This window comes from Coregonus lavaretus, assembly GCF_964263955.1.
Source record: "Coregonus lavaretus genome assembly, chromosome: 1".
Taxonomy (NCBI): domain Eukaryota; kingdom Metazoa; phylum Chordata; class Actinopteri; order Salmoniformes; family Salmonidae; genus Coregonus; species Coregonus lavaretus.
Genome location: NC_139988.1, coordinates 55,935,997 through 55,956,532, shown reverse-complemented (window position 1 = coordinate 55,956,532; position 20,536 = coordinate 55,935,997). Strand labels below are relative to the sequence as shown.

The following is a 20,536-nucleotide window of genomic DNA, read 5'->3' as shown; positions in this document are numbered from 1 at the left end:
CTTGGTCACCTCCCTGACCAAGGCCCGATTGGTCAGTTTGGCTGGGCAGCCAGCTCTAGGAAGAGTCTTGGTGGTTCAAAACTTCTTCCATTCAAGAATGACGGAGGCCACTGACATTTTTTGGTACCCTTCCCCAGATCTGTGCCTCGACACAATCCTGTCTCGGAGCTCTACGGACAATTCCTTCGACCTCATGGCTTGGTTTTTGCTCTGACATGCGCTGTCAACTGTGGGACCTTATATAGACAGGTGTGGGCCTTTCCAAATCATGTCCAATCAATTGACTTTACTACAGGTGGACTCCAGTCATGTTGTAGACACATCTCAAGGATGATCAAAGGAAAAGGGATGCACCTGAGCTCAATTTATTGAGTCTCATAGCAAAGGTTCTGAATACTTATATAAATAAGGTATTTTTATTTTTTATAAATTTGCTAACATTTCTACAAACTTGTTTTCACTTTCATTATGGGGTATTGTGTGTAGATTGATGAGGGGAAACAACGATTTAATCAATTTTAGAATAAGGCTGTAAAATAACAAAATGTGGAAAAAGTCAAGGGGTCTTAATACTTTCCAAATGCACTGTATTTCATTTCATCCCTGGTATAACCAGTGCACAGGCCAGTCTGAGTAGGCTTTGCAAGTTCACTGTCACGCGACAGCAACAGGCATGCATGCATGCAGTTTTACAGCAAAGAAAACAGCTATTTTCTTGCTCAAATGGTAAACAAAATATGACCCATACAACCAGAGTTACAATTTTTTTCTTCCTGCGGGCCTTTTTAAACTAATCCTGGGCCGATAATTATTGGTTTGATAACAAACAACTTTGTTCAGTCACGTTACCTAGCTAACTAACATCCTGGTAACTTGACAGTAGGTCTAGGGAAATTCGATTGGCACTGGAAGAAAGGAAAAGGATCTGCTACTCATGAGATGTGCTTCAAAGGTAGGATTCATATAGGCCGAATGTAAGCCTAAACTATATCAAAAATCAATATTTTTCTGGTGTTCCTTAAATTCTGTTTGGTGCCTAACGTTTTTAAAGTTGGGAGCAGAGTGTGTGTGGGAGAGAGAGTGGGGTGTGTGTTTATGTGAGAGAGGGGGAGAGAGTGTGTGTGTTACAACTGAAGAGTAAAGAAGGTTTCATGCAGTGTTTTCCCCTTACTGACACAATGACATGCAGATCATTATGCATGTATATTCCTTCCTCCCATTCCTACAGCCAAATTACAGGTAGGCCTTTGCAAATATGAGAAAATTGATACTACTCGGTATCTTGATACTTGGCCTGGTATCGTATCGTTAGTAAAATGTTGGTATCGGGACAACACTAGCAAATAGTCATGCTGGTCGTGTTACTATAGAGCATTTTAGAGAAAAAGTTGAGGTTTTAAGCAAGAGTTCGTAAGTATGGACCCCATCGCATCAAACAAATGGGTTCAAATGTGTCTGTTGGATTGCTGGGAACATGAGAGAAAAATGCCACTCCAAAGGCTGGCATAGTGATTATTTGATACAAAGAAACAGAAAATCTAAGCAATGGTTCAAATGCCTTATTTCAGAGAAATACAATGGTAGCCCTTGGTCTAGGAGCAAAGAGAGTTTACTGTGAAAAGCAACATGTTGTTTTGGAATGGATACTCTCCCCAAATTCTTTCAACACCACATGTATGTCACATGTGTCTGTCACAGAGTCACACTCACAGATTCCTTGAGATAATTTTGTCAGAGTAGGTCACATGCCTATTATGAAAACTGACTCATGTTCAGTGTTGTTTTCTTAGCCTGCCAGACAATGGAAATGTTTGGGAGGTGTGGAGTTGGGGGGATATTATGAGAAGCTGCCTGCTGCTTTCTCATGCGTATATTCTGTTTTTTCAATATTGTGTCGAGAGAGCATTGTTTCATCGCCGCAAAGGTCATCACGGCCATGCCCCACTTCACTGGAACTAGAGGAGGGGACGGAGAGACCAGAATCTCCTGCAAATGTTCCCCTGTTGTTGTAAATCAGCTCGGGGAGAGAGGGAGACTAGAGAGAGACTGGAGAGAGAGACTGAGGGAGAGAGCGAGTGGAAGGCTGAATCCCAGCCAGATGGTTCCACATTCATGCCCCATCACTGTTTACTCCCCATCCTCGTGTCAACAGCGTAGGTCTGCCTTCAGAGAGGCGTGCTGCTGCTAGGCCTGTCACAGAGCAGGTCTTCCCTGGTGGTGTCCTCCTCCCCTTCCTTGGCTCCATTGGCTGAGGCTGCCCATAGCGCTAGTCTGTCTTGCCAACGGTCATTGACAATGGCCATTGGCACTGATCATAGGAGTTAGCAAGACGGCACAAACTGATCTGGGACCAGGCTAAAGGACAGCCACCAAGGTCTGTCACTTATCCTTTCCCTTTGTTATTATTTCAAGGTGAGGAAGACTTGCGCTATTCTAGTTAACAATGTAATCAAACTCACCCCCCCCCCCCCCCCCCACTAAACTTTCATGCCGACAATAATAGTGTTCTTTCAAAGACATTTCTCTCATACCTAGCATTTTTTACCCCGATTCCTCGAGTGTTGTTTGGGATTCCAATCATGTGTGAAGGAGGAAAGTGTGTGAGAATGAGAGGGCATCCACGGGTGTGTGATTATGAGAATGGGGGGGTTACACAGAGGGTGTGAATGTGAACCCCTCTCTGCCTGACTATGATGGCGAGAAGGGCGAGACTCTATAGAGTTGACTGAGTGTTTGAAGAGGAGTCAGTCCAGAGAGAGGGAATGGGAGGGCAGAGGAGCGGGTGCCACGGAATGCCACTCCATTCTTGTGATCCTCTTTAACTCCTGAATGCTGATTAATCCGATCGGAATGGCATGCATGGGGAATTTACGCTCTGTTTTGAAGGGGAGGGGAGCCGGGCTGGGATGTCGTGAACAAACTGTTTTATTTTTTTGCTCCACACTGGAGCGCATGAAGTGAGTTCCTAAATTGGGTTAGCTCACATGTGGAGAGTTAATAGTTAGGCTTCCTCCGCGCCACAGTTCCTTCCCTCGGCCTGGAAAAACACCAGCAGCCACCAAGCAGTGGCTATGGCGCACAGTCCTCCTCACACACAAACACATACTCTGATTACACTGACACAGTATAAACTGCTCGATAGACGTGTATATACTGCCACATGCAAATCAGGCACTATTCAAAGCATTCATGTCAACACACTGAACACAGACACATACACACACACACTGCTCCGCTGGTCTGCCTCACATGATCTTATAAATGTGACTGTATGCCTCGGCTACAAACAAATTCCATTGTCGCTTTGTTTTGCACTTGAGCTTTAAAAAATTGGCTGTTATGGGTTTAACATTTATTTAGTGATGTTTTAATTAACATGAATTTCAGCGGTGCGTAGAAACATGTAGCCTGTGCTACTATGCAAATGTTGTTAATCAGTAGGCTAATATAAGTGTCAAATGAAGGCAAACAGATTGTTTGTCATCTGTAGCACCATATACTGATCAGCCAAAACAAGCTCAATAACTCAATGAATGCACACACTCCTATGAATATACATTAACCTGTATTGTGAGTAGGCCTATGCCATCTTAATTTACCCAGTTTATCAAGAGATTTACCGTTCAAATAAAAGTATTGCCATGATGTTATGTAGTTAGATTGGTAAAAACAGTCACATTTATTGTTTGATTTTAAAATTGATGCATTTATGCATACATGTCTGTCTCTAGGCAATTTTGTCATCCAAATGTTCAAATGTATTGCTATTGAACATCAATATCGGCCATCCGCCTCCTTGACCCCAAAAAATTGGTATTGGCACCGGCCCTAAAAAATCCATATTGGTCGTTCTCTACCAGAGTGTGGTCAAGACATCTGCTGCAACTTCAGATTTAGTGTGTCAGCTCTGCTGCACCTGGGAGCTAAAGGTATGGCAACACACTCCCAACAGTCATGTACAGTTGAAGTCGGAAGTTTACATACACCTTAGCCAAATACATTTAAACTCAGTTTTTCACAATTCCTGACATATAATCCTAGTAAAAATTCCCTGTCTTAGGTCAGTTAGGATCACCACCAATAGTAGAGATAATTGTTTCTTTCAGCTTTTATTTATTTCATAACATTCCCAGTGGGTCAGAAGTTTACATACACTCAATTAGTATTTGGTAGCATTGCCTTTAAATTATTTAACTTGGGTCAAACGTTTCAGGTAGCCTTCCACAAGCTTCCCACAATAAGTTGGGTGAATTTTGGCCCATTCCTCTTGACAGAGCTGGTGTAACTGAGTCAGGTTTGTAGGTCTCCTTGCTCGCACACGCTTTTTCAGTTCTGCCCACACATTTTCTATAGGATTGAGGTCAGGGCTTTGTGATGGCCATTCCAATACCTTGACTTGGTTGTCCTTAAGCCATTTTGCCACAACTTTGGAAGTATGCTTGGGGTCATTGTCCATTTGGAAGACCCATTTGCAACCAAGCTTTAACTTCCTGACTGATGTCTTGAGATGTTGCTTCAATATATCCACATAATTTTCCTTCCTCATGATGCCATCTATTTTGTGAAGTGCACCAGTCCCTCCTGCAGCAAAGCACCCCCACAGCATGATGCTGCCACCCCTGTGCTTCACGGTTGAGATGGTGTTGTTTGGCTTGCAAGCTTCCCCCTTTTTTCTCCAAACATAACAATGGTTGTTATGGCCAAACAGTTCTATTTTTGTTTCATCAGACCAGAGGACATTTCTCCAAAAAGTACGATCTTTGTCCCCATGTGCAGTTGCAAACCATAGTCTGGCTTTTTTATGGCGGTTTTGGAGCAGTGGCTTCTTCCTTGCTGAGCGGCCTTTCAGGTTATGTCGATATAGGACTCGTTTTACTGTGGATATAGATACTTTTGTACCTGTTTCCTCCAGCATCTTCACAAGGTCCTTTGCTGTTGTTCTGGGATTGATTTGCACTTTTCGCACCAAAGTACGTTCATCTCAAGGAGACAGAACGTGTCTCTTTCCTGAGCGGTATGACGGCTGCGTGGTCCCATGGTGTTTATACTTGCGTACTATTGTTTGTACAGATGAACGTGGTACCTTCAGGCATTTGGTAATTGCTCCCAAGGATGAACCAGACTTGTGGAGGTCTACAATGTTTTTTCTGAGGTCTTGGCTGATTTCTTTTGATTTTCCCATGATGTCAAGCAAAGAGGCACTGAGTTTGAAATACATCCACAGGTACACAAACTCAAATGATGTCAATTAGCATATCAGAAGCTTCTAAAGCCATGACATCATTTTTTGAATTTTCCAAGCTGTTTAAAGGCAGTCAACTTAGTATATATAAACGTCTGACTCACTGGAATTGTGATACAGTGAATTATAAGTGAAATAATCTGTCTGTAAGCAATTGTTGGAAAAATTACTTGTGTCATGCACTAAGTAGATGTCCTAACCGACTTGCCAAAACTATAGTTTGTTAACAAGAAATTTGTGGAGTGGTTGAAAAAAAGTTTTAATGACTCCAACCTAAGTGTATGTAAACTTCCGATTTGAACTGTATGCTTAAACATACACTACAATACCAAAAGTATGTGGACACCTGCTCATCGAACATCTCATTCCAAAATCATGGGCATTAATACCGAGTTGGTCCCATCACCCTTTGCTGCTATAACAGCCTCCACTCTTTTGGAAAGGCTTTCCACTAGTCTTCTAACTGTAAATACTAATCTCAACTAGTTTAAAGGCCCAGTGCCATCAATAATGTGATTTTCCTGTGTTCTATATATATTTCTACACTATGAGGTTGGAATAATACTTTGAAATTGTGGAAATTATGAAAATGCCATTTTAGTGTACATTTCAGCCTGTTTTGGTTGGATGGAGTATTGGCCTGCCTGGTGACATCACCAAACCAATAACAGAGAGGTTGAGTACAGACCCACTGAGCAATGGTGTTTGTCTTAATGTGTTTGTTTATTATAGGTCAATATATGATAAAATGTGAGTTGAGTAAGGTTTTATCAGGAGGGAAGCTACAACTTCAGAGTAAACAGATGGGGTAAGAGAAGGAAGGGGAAAGTGCAGTGAAGGCTGTTTCATTTGGGTCAGAGAGATGTCACAGCAGCCTGACCCTGAGGTAAAAGGATGTCAAAAGGTCACCCAGAAAATCAGGCTCTTTTGGCCAGGCTGACCGATTTAAACTGAGCTTGACCTAGTTCAGAAAAATGTAGGCTAGACTAACTCAAATGTGCACTTTCAATCATTTGCTCAATCACCTGATGACAAGAAGATGCCTCTGCACTTTAAACAGTCTGCAATCATTGTAGGGAGATGAGGTAAGAGTACTTTCTAAGCTTTGTTGACGGTGGTAAAGGTTAGATACACACACCAACTAGCTCCATTAGCTTAGCTTTTGTCCATCCAGCCTCTACCAGCAGTAGTGAGATGAGCTTTGATGAAAAACAGTCTTGTAGTCTTATTCTGTTGGCCTTTCTTTGAGGGTATTAATGATGTTTTTGTAGAGAAAGATGTCTCTTAACTCTTTCATTTACAGAACATCTAGGGTAAATATAGCTGCCATTTGTCCTTTGAGGTTTTCAGACAGTTGTGGAGTTGCATTTCATTGCCAGTAGCCTGAGTATGAGACCCCTCCTCTAGTCTCAAGGTGTTTTTGTCGGCTGGGTTAACACTTCCACACCTCCCCGTTGACTTGCCAGTCCTCCCCATAACTGCTGCTCTGGCTTTTTCCAAAAGCAGTTATTGGGGAGCTTTAATATGTTCTTTAATATGGAACAGAGGTTGAAAAACGTGGCTATGGCAGAGTCGGAGAGAACTCCAGGTGTGAAGCAATCGCTGATGAGCACCTCATGGAATCTAGAGAAAGGTTAACCTTTTAGGATCATAATTTGCTGTACAATGCTTCTCTAAATGCAGCCCAATGAAAACCAGTCAATTTAAGCTAAACCAAACACACCTAGCCATTCCTAAGGGCTAGTCTTGGGGAGTTTCTGCATAAACATTAGAGGTGGTTTGGAGAAATGAAGACACTAGTCTATTACTCTGTCCAGTTCCCCAGTAGTGTACAGCAGCTGTCCTGTATTTCTCTAGCCAGTCTAGTGCTCTAACCCAGTGTTTCTTAATCCTGGTCCTGGGGACCCAAAGGGGTGCACATTTTAGTTTTTACCTTAGTGCTACACCTGATTCAAATCATCAAAGCTTGATGATGAGTTGATCATTTGAATTAGCTGTGTAGTGCCAAGGCAAAAAACGAAATGTGCACCAGGACCCTCAGCCCTATGTTATGTAGTTGTAACCCAATAAGGTCATTGTTCAGTCTGCACTTCATCAGAGGTACCGGGACTGGGGACTTACTGTCTTTGTTCTGAAGGAAGTGGATGACATGCATTTCCAGAAACCCCCCCCCCCCCCCTGCCTACTGACTGATCACAAACCCCCCTGCCCAAGCCCTCGGTGAGGAAATGTCACCAGCCCAGCGCCCTGAGGCCATGCCACTGAACTGGGGAAGCAGATGGCACAGGCCCAGAGCTATTTTAGGGCTTTCGGGAGCAACTGTCCACTTTGTGACCACTACAATGCCTGGGTGGTATTTATTAGCACTAAATGGAAGAATACAGACTGAAATGGGGACAGAGCACCTGAACGTGTCCAATAAGAAACGGTCATTTTCTTTTTCCGTTGCAAAACGTTTTGCTACGGTGTGCCCTAATGAATACAACCCTGGTTTAGGTAGGACTACCATGGAGCCCAGCTATTTAAGAGGCAAAATGGAGGCATCACATCGCTCTCCTCCCAGTGCAGCTAGAGCTAGGGGGCTGGATATATTCAGGGTTGGCTGTGACCTAACACTCCAGTAATGCTGTGTCAATTGTACATTTGTCAATTGTACTGTACATTGTAAAAAGGTTTGCAAATCCATAATTTAGTACCTGAAGACACATCACATTGTGGTTCCTATTGAGTGTGGCTCATGTCTATGACTGTCTCAAACAAAAGAAAACCACACATTTTATTCTAGAGTGTGAGTCAGGGATGTTATCATACCAAGTTGCTATCTTCCATCTGACATGGTTTACAGTTTCTGAGAAAGAATGGGGCTATATCTATAGAATATTATTTTGACATCCTTTTTGACAACATGCTCACTCAGGCGTCACAATACAGTGATGCTGGCACACACATTACGTTTTCTTCACTCAAGATAGCCAAACCATGCTCTCATTCAGTTAGAAATAGGGTGAAAATCGACTCGGTGGGTGTGTGCGTGCACGCACGCACTCGCTCGTTCACAGGATTGACTATGCAAAGGATTGCCATATAAGCCCCTCTGTTCTCATGCCGGATTATGACTTGTTGAGAACTGAGAGGAAATCCACATCTGCTCTCATCTGTTGATCTGTTGGACGGGGTGGCTGCACTGGCTCCTCCCCCTCTCTTGTTTTCACCCACATCTCACTACTAGTTTCACTGCGGTTTCCAGCCTAGGAGGAGGACTGGGTTGTATTAATTAATCACCAAACGGAAGAATACAGACTGAAACCAAAAGGGACTATACCTCAACTTGTCCAATAAGAAACACTAATTTACGCTTTCCGTTGCTAAACAATTTGCTACTTTCTGCCCTAATGTATACGACCCTGGTCTAAACTGTTGTAATGCTTTTATCTGTCTGCTGCGGCTTAGTTTTGAAACTTTTTGACATCTTGTTTGCGCCGTTCCAGCGTACAACACAGCTGCCCAGTCTCTCACAGGTTTCTCTCTATATATAGACATACACACAGTGAACCAAGATGTCTGCCCCTGCCATTACCCTTGCTTTGTAGACATACTGTATAGACTAAGTGCAGATGTTTAGCACTGTGTTGAAACATGTTGCCCTGTTGGAGCCAACACGTTAGTTGCACGTTTTCTGTTGGGTAATGGATGTAGAAATATCTGCCATTTAGAGGCAAGGTTGACTTGCTGGACCATTTTGTTCATTATATGAACTCCTGAACCCCGTTTCTCATTTGTCCATGGCAGCATTTTGCTGCTCTTGTGTTTGCAAACCAGCCAGTTATTTAGTGTTGTTGAAAGGAAGGACTGGGGAATTTAAAGTGTCACTTAAAAATGGATGGTAATTTGTCTTTGGCTACAGTGAATCCTAACTCAACGGTTCACTATGAAACAGCCTACACTATGTGTGCTTTTATTGTGGCCTTGACAGGTGCTATTTTGTTGCTTCTCTGTGTCATGGAAATTAACAATGGAAACATATTCAGAAGTAGTGTCATCATGACGCACCTAGGGTACGTCCGTGATCAACTTGAGGATCACTGTCCCAATTTGAAGATCTAGCCTAGGCTACTTATTTGACAGTCAGGGTACCACACACACCCACAATAATCTGCAGAATATCCAGAATGACATGTTTTATGTTTCCTTCAGTCCTTTCCTATTTGCTGCTTGAGATGAGCTTGGCCGTGTGTATTCGTGTGTATGAAAGAGAGAGACAGAAGGAGGGAGATGTACTACAGTCTGTACCAGGAAGTCCTTTCACTGGTTGGTGTGGAGGATGTCTGGGCATGTCCACACCACGCTCTTGTCACCAGAGCAGAATGCATACTCTGTCACATTCTTTGCATTGGAGTGTTCATTGTTTGTGTGTGTGAGATACGACACAGGAGAGCGAGATAATTGAATGACTGTTTTCCATAGCCTAGCCTAAATCTTTTTGCTGTTTATCACACACGTTTGCCCTGGTTTGGTTTCTCAATGATACTAGCTTATTTTCTGTGGGTGTCTTTTTACCAGGTTATGTCGACAGTATAACATGTACTTAACATGTAACATTGTATGCAACATATTGTCCCCTCAGAACATTCACATAAGTTATATGTTTCATGTTAGCGTTTCCATGTTTTGTGTTGGTATAGAACGTGATGAGTGTTTGTGTTCTGTATGAGACACTGTTATGTAGGCCGACATACGCAGGTTATAACCTGTAATCTGTTGTTTGTCTACAGGACGCATGGGTCTGAACTTTCACCACCCCGGAGCAGATCACATCATGCCATTGAACAGTGAGTAGCATTTCGAAACATACAATACATTTCCCTTTGCAAATCCCTCTGTATGTTATTATGGATGTGTGTACTTTTGCTTTAAATGTGGCCACTTAAAGTGGTGCCATTGTGTTGCTTCTCTGTTGTATGGAAACTAACAATAGAAACCTATTCAGAAGTAGTGTCGTCATGACGCACCTATGCAGGATGCCTCAGGATATGCCCTAGCTGCTAGGGTTGGGGCGGGGATCACCACAGGGCCCAAGCCCATACCCAGCAGGGCACAGATGCCCAACCACGATAATCCCACCTCGCACCCCTTGCCAAGTGTTACCCCCTGACACCATAAACCCAGCATGGACCTCACTCTCAGTGCAGAGCAGGGAGGAACCACTGTCAATACCGTCTGTAAAAATAGCCGACCTGTAAGCCTAGACCCCCACCCCCGTTCCCCCTAGCAGATTGCAAACAGCCCACATGGTACGCCCTGTCCGTGTCGTACCATGTGGAAGAGGTCACAGGGTTGGGTCCACACAGGCTCGAGGTGAGGCCGGCAGCAAGGGTTTTTCATTTTTCAGTCTCCAAGAGCGAACTAAAATCCTTATATTTCAGAAATGTCAGAAAATCAATTTTTCTCCCTCTGTCCAGTCAATTTTTTTTTACAGACAGTGAGTTGGCAAAAGGCTCTTTCAGCCTTGTCAACTTCATTGAGAGGAGAGAGGATCGGGGTGTCCATGGTGACTGGTGGAGCTCAGCTCAAGACATCTGGGAGTGTTAGTCGAGCCCTGGGTTATGTTCATTAGGCACCAGCCCTGGGTTATGTTCATTAGGCACCAAATGAGAGAAGACAGACTGAAACAGAGAGGGACTACCTCTAACCCAGTGTGATTTGAATCAGGTGTAGCACTAAGGCAAAAACTAAATGCTCATTTTGTTTTCCATTACAAAACATTTTCGGTTGTGTGGCCTTATGAACACAATCCTGGTTCTCCTAACTTGCCTGGTTGGGGATGCCAGCAGGGAAGCGGTAAGAAAAGAGCGGAGAAGAGGATGAATGGAAAGGAAGAAGATATCCAACAAGGCTTAAAATAACTAATTTTACTGCTGTCACAGCTTGTGCCGTCTGTTTTCTCTTCAACTTGTTCTTTTCATCATCAGTCCTTTGGGAAACACATTTCAAATCGATGTTAAACTGCGGTTCTGGAGGGTTTCACTTAATCTCAGATCTGCATGGAGCTCTGGCATCTGTCAGAATTGGCAATCGCTGCTGTAGTCTGCCATGTCTTTGGACAGCAAGGCTTTGGATGTGAGGAAAGCGGGTTAACGTTAGTCTACTCTCCATTTCTCTCCATTGTTTTGTCTAGACTATATAGAAATCTTTTGGAGACCCATTCTCTCTCTACCCACCGCTTTTGTGGCTTAGCTGAAGGATGAGCTGTAAGACACCCAACATGGATGTATGGATGAAGAAGGGCAGGTCTGTGAATAGTTCAAGGAGCTAGTAGGCGTTTTCCGGTACCGCTCCCCCCCCCAGGAGATCTTCCCCGTCCTCCCTTCAAAGTCTCCTCTCTGACACTCCCATTTTGGACTCCTACTATTCCCTCCCCCTCATCCTCCTCCTCCTCTTATTCTCCCTCACCAGGGTGACTGACACAGACACAGTTTCCCAACACCACTTACTAGTCTACACTAGATCAGTGGGTTCCACCCTTCCACCTTCTTCCCCTTGTTGCTAGGCGCCTTTGTCTCTCCTAAGTCCCAGACAGTGGAAGAGTAATGCGGAGAACATTGGTCTGAACAACTCTGCTCTGTGGTGAGAAGAGACTGAGAGTTTTAATGAAAACCCAGTGAGAGAAGAGGTCTGGATACAATGTCTCTGTCAAGCGCAAGGGAAGGGAAGGGAAGGGGGTCGGGGGGGGAGGGGGTCACACAATGCCACTGGCACAATGGACGCCCCCATATTGGTTTTTAGGAGAAGACTTTGTTCTCTGTGACACTTGACTGTGAGAAGGTCTGTTTAGGCATGTATTACCCCCCGCCACACACACACACACACACACACACACACACACACACACACACACACACAAACACACACACTGTCTACTGGCATTAATGTTACAGACTCTAATGCCTCTTTCTGCCTTGTTTGCCTCCTGTTGGCCTTCTGTTGGCCTTTTTCTCAGGCACAAGGCTCCTAATCAAATCAAATCAAATTGTATTTGCCACATGCGCCGAATACAACAGGTGTAGACATTACAGTGAAACGCTTACTTTCAAGCCCTTAACCAACAATACATTTTTTGTAAATTTGTTTAGTGTTTAAGTACAAAAAATTAAAGCAAATAACTAAAGAGCAGCAGTAAAATAAAATAACAGTAGGGAGGCTATATACAGGGGGGTACCGGTGCAGAGTCAATGTGCGGGGGCACCGGCTAGTTGAGGTAATATGTACATGTGGGTAGAGTTAATGTGACTATGCATAAATAATAGACAGAGTAGCAGCAGCATAAAAGAGGGGGGTGGGGGTGGGGGGGCAGTGCAAATAGTCCAATGATAAGCTGTTCAGGAGTCTTATGGCTTGGGGGTAGAAGCTGTTGAGAAGCCTTTTGGACCTAGACTTGGCGCTCCGGTACCACTTGCCATGCGGTAGCAGAGAGAACAGTCTATGACTAGGGTGGCTGGAGTCTTTGACAATTTTACACCGCCTGGATGGCAGGAAGCTTGGCCCCAGTGATGTACTGGGCCGTACGCACTACCCTCTGTAGTGCCTTGCGGTCGTAGGCCGAGCAGTTGCCATACCAGGCGGTGATGCAACCAGTCAGGATGCTCTTGATGGTGCAGCTGTAGAACTTTTTGAGGATCTGAGGACCCATGCCAAATCTTTTCAGTCTCCTGAGGGGGAATAGGCTTTGGCATGCCCTCTTCACGACTGTCTTGGTGTGTTTGGACCATGATAGTTTGTTGGTGATGTGGACACCAAGGAACTTGAATCTCTCAACCTGTTCCACTACAGCCCCGTCGATGAGAATGGGGGTGTGCTCAGTCCTCTTTTTTTTCCTGTAGTCCACAATCATCTCCTTTGTCTTGATCACGTTGAGGGAGAGGTTGTTATCCTGGCACCACAAGGCCAGGTCTCGGACCTCCTCCCTATAGGCTGTCTCATCGTTGTCTGTGATCAGGCCTACCACTGTTGTGTCGTCAGCAAACTTAATGATGGTGTTGGAGTCGTGCCTGGCCATGGAGTCATGGGTGAACAGGGAGTACAGTAGGGGACTGAGCACGCACCCCTGAGGGGCCCCCGTGTTGAGGATCAGCGTGGCAGATGTGTTGTTACCTACCCTTACCACCTGGGGGTGGCCCGTCAGGAAGTCCAGGATCCAGTTGCAGAGGGAGGTGTTTAGTCCCAGGATCCTTAGCTTAGTGATGAGCTTTGGGGGCACTATGGTGTTGAACGCTGAGCTGTAGTCAATGAACAGCATTCTCACATAGGTGTTCCTCTTGTCCAGGTGGGAAAGGGCAGTGTGGAGTGCAATAGAGATTGCATCATCTGTGGATCTGTTGGGGCGGTATGCAAATGGGTCTAGGGTTTCTGGGATAATGGTGTTGATGTGAGCCATGACCAGCCTTTCAAAGCACTTCATGGCTACAGACATGAGTGCTACGGGTCGGTAGTCATTTAGGCAGGTTATCTTAGTGTCCTTGGGCACAGGGACTATGGTGGTCTGCTTGAAACATTTTGGTATTACAGACTCAGTCAGGGACATGTTGAAAATGTCAGTGAAGGCACTAGCCAGTTGGTCAGCACATGCTCGGAGTACGCGTCCTGGTAATCCGTCTGGCCCTGCGGCCTTGTGAATGTTGACCTGCTTAAAAGTTGAGCTTGATCACATAGTCATCAGGAACAGCTGGTGCTCTCATGCATGCTTCAGTGTTGCTTGCCTCAAAGCAAGCATAGAAGTGATTTAGCTCGTCTGGTAGGCTTGTGTCACTGGGCAGCTCACGGCTGTGCTTCCTTTTGTAGTCTGTAATAGTTTTCAAGCCCTGCCACATCCGACGAGTGTCAGAGCCGGTGTAGTACGATTCAATCTTAGTCCGGCATTGACTCTTTGCCTGTTTGATGGTTCATCGGAGGGCATAGCGGGATTTATTTTAAGCGTGTTAGGTGCATTTAAAGAAGGTTACGAAATTTCACATGTGAAAACACATACACCAAACAATACATTTGTTTTGGTCTTTCGTGTTAGTCCTTTGCTACTGTATTTCCTAAACTCTAGCTAATACTCCAAAGGTTAATTGTGAGAGCTCACATGTATCTAATGAAAGGGAAAGAAAGGGCACAGCGTCTTATTGCTGCCTGCTGTACCTTGGGCCTGTTCACTAGATTACGATCCCACATAGTAGGGCAGTCCTCCTCTCTCTCTTTTCCTGTCTGGACCCTGAGACTCAGGCTGTCACCTCCATGGCTCCATCCAGGGCAGCTGTGAGTGGAAATTTCCCACTAGATAAAGACTAATGTTTCACTAGTTAATGGTAATGACTAACGACACCTGTCTAATGTCTCCGCGTGTCGCTTTATCGGCCACATTCATGAATATTCACGCTGGGAAGAAATTAGAGTAAAACGTGAGCTAGGTAGTAGTCCGTGTTTATTGCCTGAGATTATATCCTTGGTTATAGGGTCTTGTTATTGCAAGTTACTATTTCAGAGCAGTTAGGCCTATTATAACCTCGCCCATCCTCCTCTAGTCTAGTCTAGCCCGGCTAGGGTAGGTGCAGCAGGTTTCTTGTGGGATACTGCCAGCCAACCCATAATGACTCCTTGTCTCCCACCATCGCTGATGATTAGGTGTGGCTGTCTGCGTCTGTGGTGTCACTGTTGCCTTGATGATGTTCTGCCTGGTTGTCTTCCCATGAAACCCATATCTCTGTCTCTCTCCTTTCCATACCCCTCTGTCTCTCTCTCCCTCTCTCTTCCACTGTTCACAAGCAGCCAGGAGCTATGGCCGCAGAAGAGGTAACGTGTGGAGTTCTACTCTGTTTCTGCTTGCCAAAATGAACGGGAGGCACGAGCACAATTGCTTGGCTCTCTCCGTACGGTTGTCTCTCTCCAGAGCAACTGGGTTCTAATGTGATGTCACATAATCTGCCTTCATCTGTGCCGTGATTGGATGAAATCATATTAATTTATACACTTTTTTGTTTTGACGTCATTGCATTTAGTTAAGTCGAGGAGAGGCGGATCATTTTGTATCTTGAACCTTTTTCATTTTGCTTAATGCAACTTTATTTTCTCTTTAATATTCTGAGTCATTGTGCTACTCCTGTATATCGCTATATGCAACTGTATTGGCTACTGCTTGTGGATTATTAATGAATTCACAAGTATAGACCCTCCATATATTATGGACAGATCCAGAGCAAGTCCATTTGGAGCTGTGCCAAAATGTTTAGGTCTAGTCATAAAAACATTTGAGAAAGTACACTGACTCAAACTATTTATGTCCTGAATGGCTAAAATGGGTGCTGCGGACATGCTCTTCTCTGATTTGGAGTGTTCAACTAATTAATACCTTTACTCAGTGAGGAACCCTGGTAACATATGCAACGTTGTTGCAATGCTTGTATTTTTTGTATCTAAGAATTGGAGGACTTTTAAGTTGGCAGTACATTCGTCCACATGTAGACAGAGCTTATGACTCAGCGATAAAGGGGAGTCCTCCTCTATCTCCCCATACCACTATTGTGCAGTTACATAGTCTCTTTCTATAGCCTTGTACCTGTTAGCATAGTAAATAAAACTATATTTAAAGTAGCCTATGCCTATCAGAGGCTTCTGACATGGCCTACCTCCAGATCTTAGATACATGCAACACCATTCAGTCAGTACCATAGAATTAGGAATTAGAACAGAAAAAAATAGTAATGTAATACAATCTATATGGTCAGTACACAGTCCTCTATGTGCTTTCACCTGTAAGAGGTAATCTACTGCTGTGGCAAATGGTCCGCTACCTTCCCCTCCATCCCTCCTCCACCCTCCACCCCTTGTTCCTATGGCCCGCAGGAACAAGGGTCTATCTGGTGTAGGAAGGCTATGAAGGACCTGTATTGGTTTGTGATTGGACTGAACTGAATGGGTTTGAGGGTGGAGGAGGGCAGGCAGGCAGGCCCACAATGTTTGAAGAATGGGAGCTCATGAAGCAGCATGATGGTGATTTGAGCTTCCTCTCTAAGGAGACTGCTATTGTTACCAGTTTTAATAACACCATGTTTCTCTCTCTTTTTTTCATATCTTCCCTGTCTTCTCTTATGTTCTGTGCCCTTCTATTTTCCCTCTTTCTTCTGCCTGTTACTCTTGCTTGTCCTCTCTCTCTCTCTTTTTCCAGGTCGCTCTTCACTCTTTCCCTTTGAGGACGGTTTCCTGGACGACGGGCACGGTGACCCCTCTCTGACCCCGGGGTTGAACTCGCCCACACGCTGTCAAAATGGAGAGAGGATGGAGCGCTACTCCAGGAAGGTGTTTGTCGGAGGTCTGCCCCCTGACATAGATGAAGGTACGGACGGATGGTAGTGGAACTAGCCTGTGTCCCAGATCTGTTTGGGTTGTCTTGCCAGCCCCTATTGTGAGTGTTTGGCATGGCAATGACCATGGAAGTTGGCAAGACCGCACAAACAGATCTTGGACCAGGCTACCACCTTACTATACAATCACTATATATCCTCATAGAATGTCCATCAACTGCATGGCACATTAATCAGATTAGTAAGTTTAGTGGGTTTGCATTGGCTAGGATAGTACAAGCCAGATGTGGGTCTATAGTGGGCTAAACGGCTGGTTCTGTGTCTGTATGATGCCTCTATCTGTCATGAAGCTGGTTCTCTGGGACTGTGAACTGACTGGTTATGCTTTGTGGGTTTGTGGCAGTGAGCTGGCAGTCAGTCTGGCAGCAGATGTGATAGTGTGTTATCCCACAAAGTGTGAAGAGGGCCTGAGGGCATAGTAAGACTATGGGAATCTGGAATGGTGACACTGCTCAATGTGGCTTTCATGAGACGCACGCACTCACACACGCAAGCAAACACACACAGAACACAAAACTTGCACAAAACACACACACACACACACTAGTATACATACACACACACATATACAGTGGGGGAAAAAAGTATTTAGTCAGCCACCAATTGTGCAAGTTCTCCCACTTAAAAAGATGAGAGAGGCCTGTAATTTTCATCATAGGTACACGTCAACTATGACAGACAAAATGAGATTTTTTTTCTCCATAGAATCACATTGTAGGATTTTTAATGAATTTATTTGCAAATTATGGTGGAAAATAAGTATTTGGTCACCTACAAACAAGCAAGATTTCTGGCTCTCACAGACCTGTAACTTCTTCTTTAAGAGGCTCCTCTGTCCTCCAGTCGTTACCTGTATTAATGGCACCTGTTTGAACTTGTTATCAGTATAAAAGACACCTGTCCACAACCTCAAACAGTCACACTCCAAACTCCACTATGGCCAAGTCCAAAGAGCTGTCAAAGGACACCAGAAACATAATTGTAGACCTGCACCAGGCTGGGAAGACTGAATCTGCAATAGGTAAGCAGCTTGGTTTGAAGAAATCAACTGTGAGAGCAATTATTAGGAAATGGAAGACATACAAGACCACTGATAATCTCCCTCGATCTGGGGCTCCACACAAGATCTCACCCCGTGGGGTCAAAATGATCACAAGAACGGTGAGCAAAAATCCCAGAACCACACGGGGGGACCTAGTGAATGACCTGCAGAGAGCTGGGACCAAAGTAACAAAGCCTACCATCAGTAACACACTACGCCGCCAGGGACTCAAATCCTGCAGTGCCAGACGTGTCCCCCTGCTTAAGCCAGTACATGTCCAGGCCCGTCTGAAGTTTGCTAGAGTGCATTTGGATGATCCAGAAGAGGATTGGGAGAATGTCATATGGTCAGATGAAACCAAAATAGAACTTTTTGGTAAAAACTCAACTCGTCGTGTTTGGAGGACAAAGAATGCTGAGTTGCATCCAAATAACACCATACCTACTGTGAAGCATGGGGGTGGAAACATCATGCTTTGGGGCTGTTTTTCTGCAAAGGGACCAGGACGACTGATCCGTGTAAAGGAAAGAATTAACGGGGCCATATCGTGAGATTTTGAGTGAAAACCTCCTTCCATCAGCAAGGGCATTGAAGATGAAACGTGGCTGGGTCTTTCAGCATGACAATGATCCCAAACACACCGCCCGGGCAACGAAGGAGTGGCTTCGTAAGAAGCATTTCAAGGTCCTGGAGTGGCCTAGCCAGTCTCCAGATCTCAACCCCATAGAAAATCTTTGGAGGGAGTTGAAAGTCCGTGTTGCCCAGCGACAGCCCCAAAACATCACTGCTCTAGAGGAGATCTGCATGGAGGAATGGGCCAAAATACCAGCAACAGTGTGTGAAAACCTTGTGAAGACTTACAGAAAACGTTTGACCTGTGTCATTGCCAACAAAGGGTATATAACAAAGTATTGAGAAACTTTTGTTATTGACCAAATACTTATTTTCCACCATAATTTGCAAATAAATTCATTGAAAGTCCTACAATGTGATTTTCTGGATTATTTTTCTCATTTTGTCTGTCTCATCTTTTTAAGTGGGAGAACTTGCACAATTGGTGGCTGACTAAATACTTTTTTTCCCCACTGTGTATATATACTGTACATTTAGACACATATTAGTATATACACTGGTACACACACACACACAAGACACACACACACAACACAGAGTTTGTGAACAATGCGTGCCCATGGCCTCTTGGAATATTAATGAGTTTCCACAGTACAATTACCCTAGTGAGAACAGAAACTGTCTGGCCTGGAGTGTGAAGACGTGTTTAGTGTTTAATGCAGTAGACTGGACAGCATTTGGAGAACAAGCAAAAATACTAATATATTGTTGATGGCATACAGTGAGGGTAGACAGTAGACACTTTATTTGGTGGCCTGCTTGACATGCAATTGTGCATCATAGTTTCCATGGCAAATTGCTCCATGACCATGGTAACATATATATATATATATATATATATATATATATATATATATATATATATATATATATATATATATATATATATATATATATATATATATATATATATATATATATATATAATATATTATTTATATATATATATAATATATTATTTATATATATATATATATATATTATTTATATATATATATATTATTTATATATATATAATATATTTATATATATTATTTATATATATATATATTATTTATATATATATAATATATTTATTTTCTTCTTTTTTTTGTAGATGAGATCACCAACAGCTTCCGTCGCTATGGACACCTGGTGGTGGATTGGCCCCACAAAGCCGAGAGCAAGTCCTACTTTCCACCTAAAGGTAAGAACAGTTTCTTCTCACCAGTCTGTAAAATAACAGACCTCAGTCCATAGTTACAGGTGTTATTGTTCAGTCACTGTCTCAGGGAGATCACGCTGCGCTGCTAAGGCAAAGGTTGTTTGTGAAGGGTTACGTTACCCAGAATTCCAGGGTCACCTTGTTCCTCGCATTAAGGCGTCTCGAGGCATCTGTTTATTTATATGGCCCCCTAATGCTATCTCAGGGATAGAAACACACAGCCCCACTCTGGTCTCGCACCACAGGCTCCTGAAGGGCCCAGAGCACTTAGTGTTTTTCTGTTAATACATAGAGAGTGCAAAGGCTTTCTCCTGGCCCCTGGCCCCCGGCCCTCTTGGGTTTCATTTGCACAGGTGACCATAGCGGAGAAGGTCCTTCCTTTCAGGCCACTATGCCTGTATCACATCACTCCGCTGGCCCTCCACACAGACACACACACACACACACACACAATTCTCTGTGTCATATTAGGGAAACTATTAAAGCCGAAATAGCTGACATTCCTCAGGCAGATGGTAATATGCTGCAGCTGTGAAAACTACCAATTTCTTCCCTCTCTCATTTTCGATTTCCCTGTTTTTTGGGGTGATAGACTTTATTTTCAAAGTTCAGGAGGGAAAAATGCAGCATCCTTTTAGGGGAATGAGTTAGGCTTAAGGGCCGGAGGATTCCTTGTAAGGAAGGGAGGGAGGGAAGACTTGGTTAGCCACAAGGAAACCACCACCTCTTGTTGTAATCGCCCACTTGTGTTGATGTTGTAATGTAGCATTGGGCCACTTGGTATTTTAATAGAGGCCCTTCTCCCTTTGGAAACATGGATGCCATGTGAGAACGGCTGAAAACCCTTGTCTTCCTAATTATGCAGTTTGAACTCTGCACGTTATAGTGATTGAAAGAGTTAATGGCGAAGTGCTTAGCAAGAGATTTGTGAGTGTGAGTGTGTCTGTGAGTGTTCTTCTTTGCGTGTGTGTGTGCGCGTGTGTGTATACTATCCTTTCATGCGCTGTAACGGGTGCTTC

The 20,536-nt window shown here is 44.0% G+C and overlaps 1 protein-coding gene across 2 annotated transcripts in view; it reads left to right on the top strand.

Moving 5' to 3' along the window:
• The window catches only part of cpeb3 (cytoplasmic polyadenylation element binding protein 3), a 71,430-nt gene that overhangs the window by 31,070 nt on the left and 19,824 nt on the right, over positions 1-20,536 (top strand). For both annotated transcript variants that reach the window (XM_084169831.1, XM_084169830.1), the window contains exons 4-6: positions 10,015-10,071; positions 16,443-16,610; positions 19,410-19,499. In XM_084169831.1, coding sequence (XP_084025957.1) covers positions 10,015-10,071; positions 16,443-16,610; positions 19,410-19,499 — 315 coding nt within the window. The remainder of the gene's footprint in view (positions 1-10,014; positions 10,072-16,442; positions 16,611-19,409; positions 19,500-20,536) is intronic.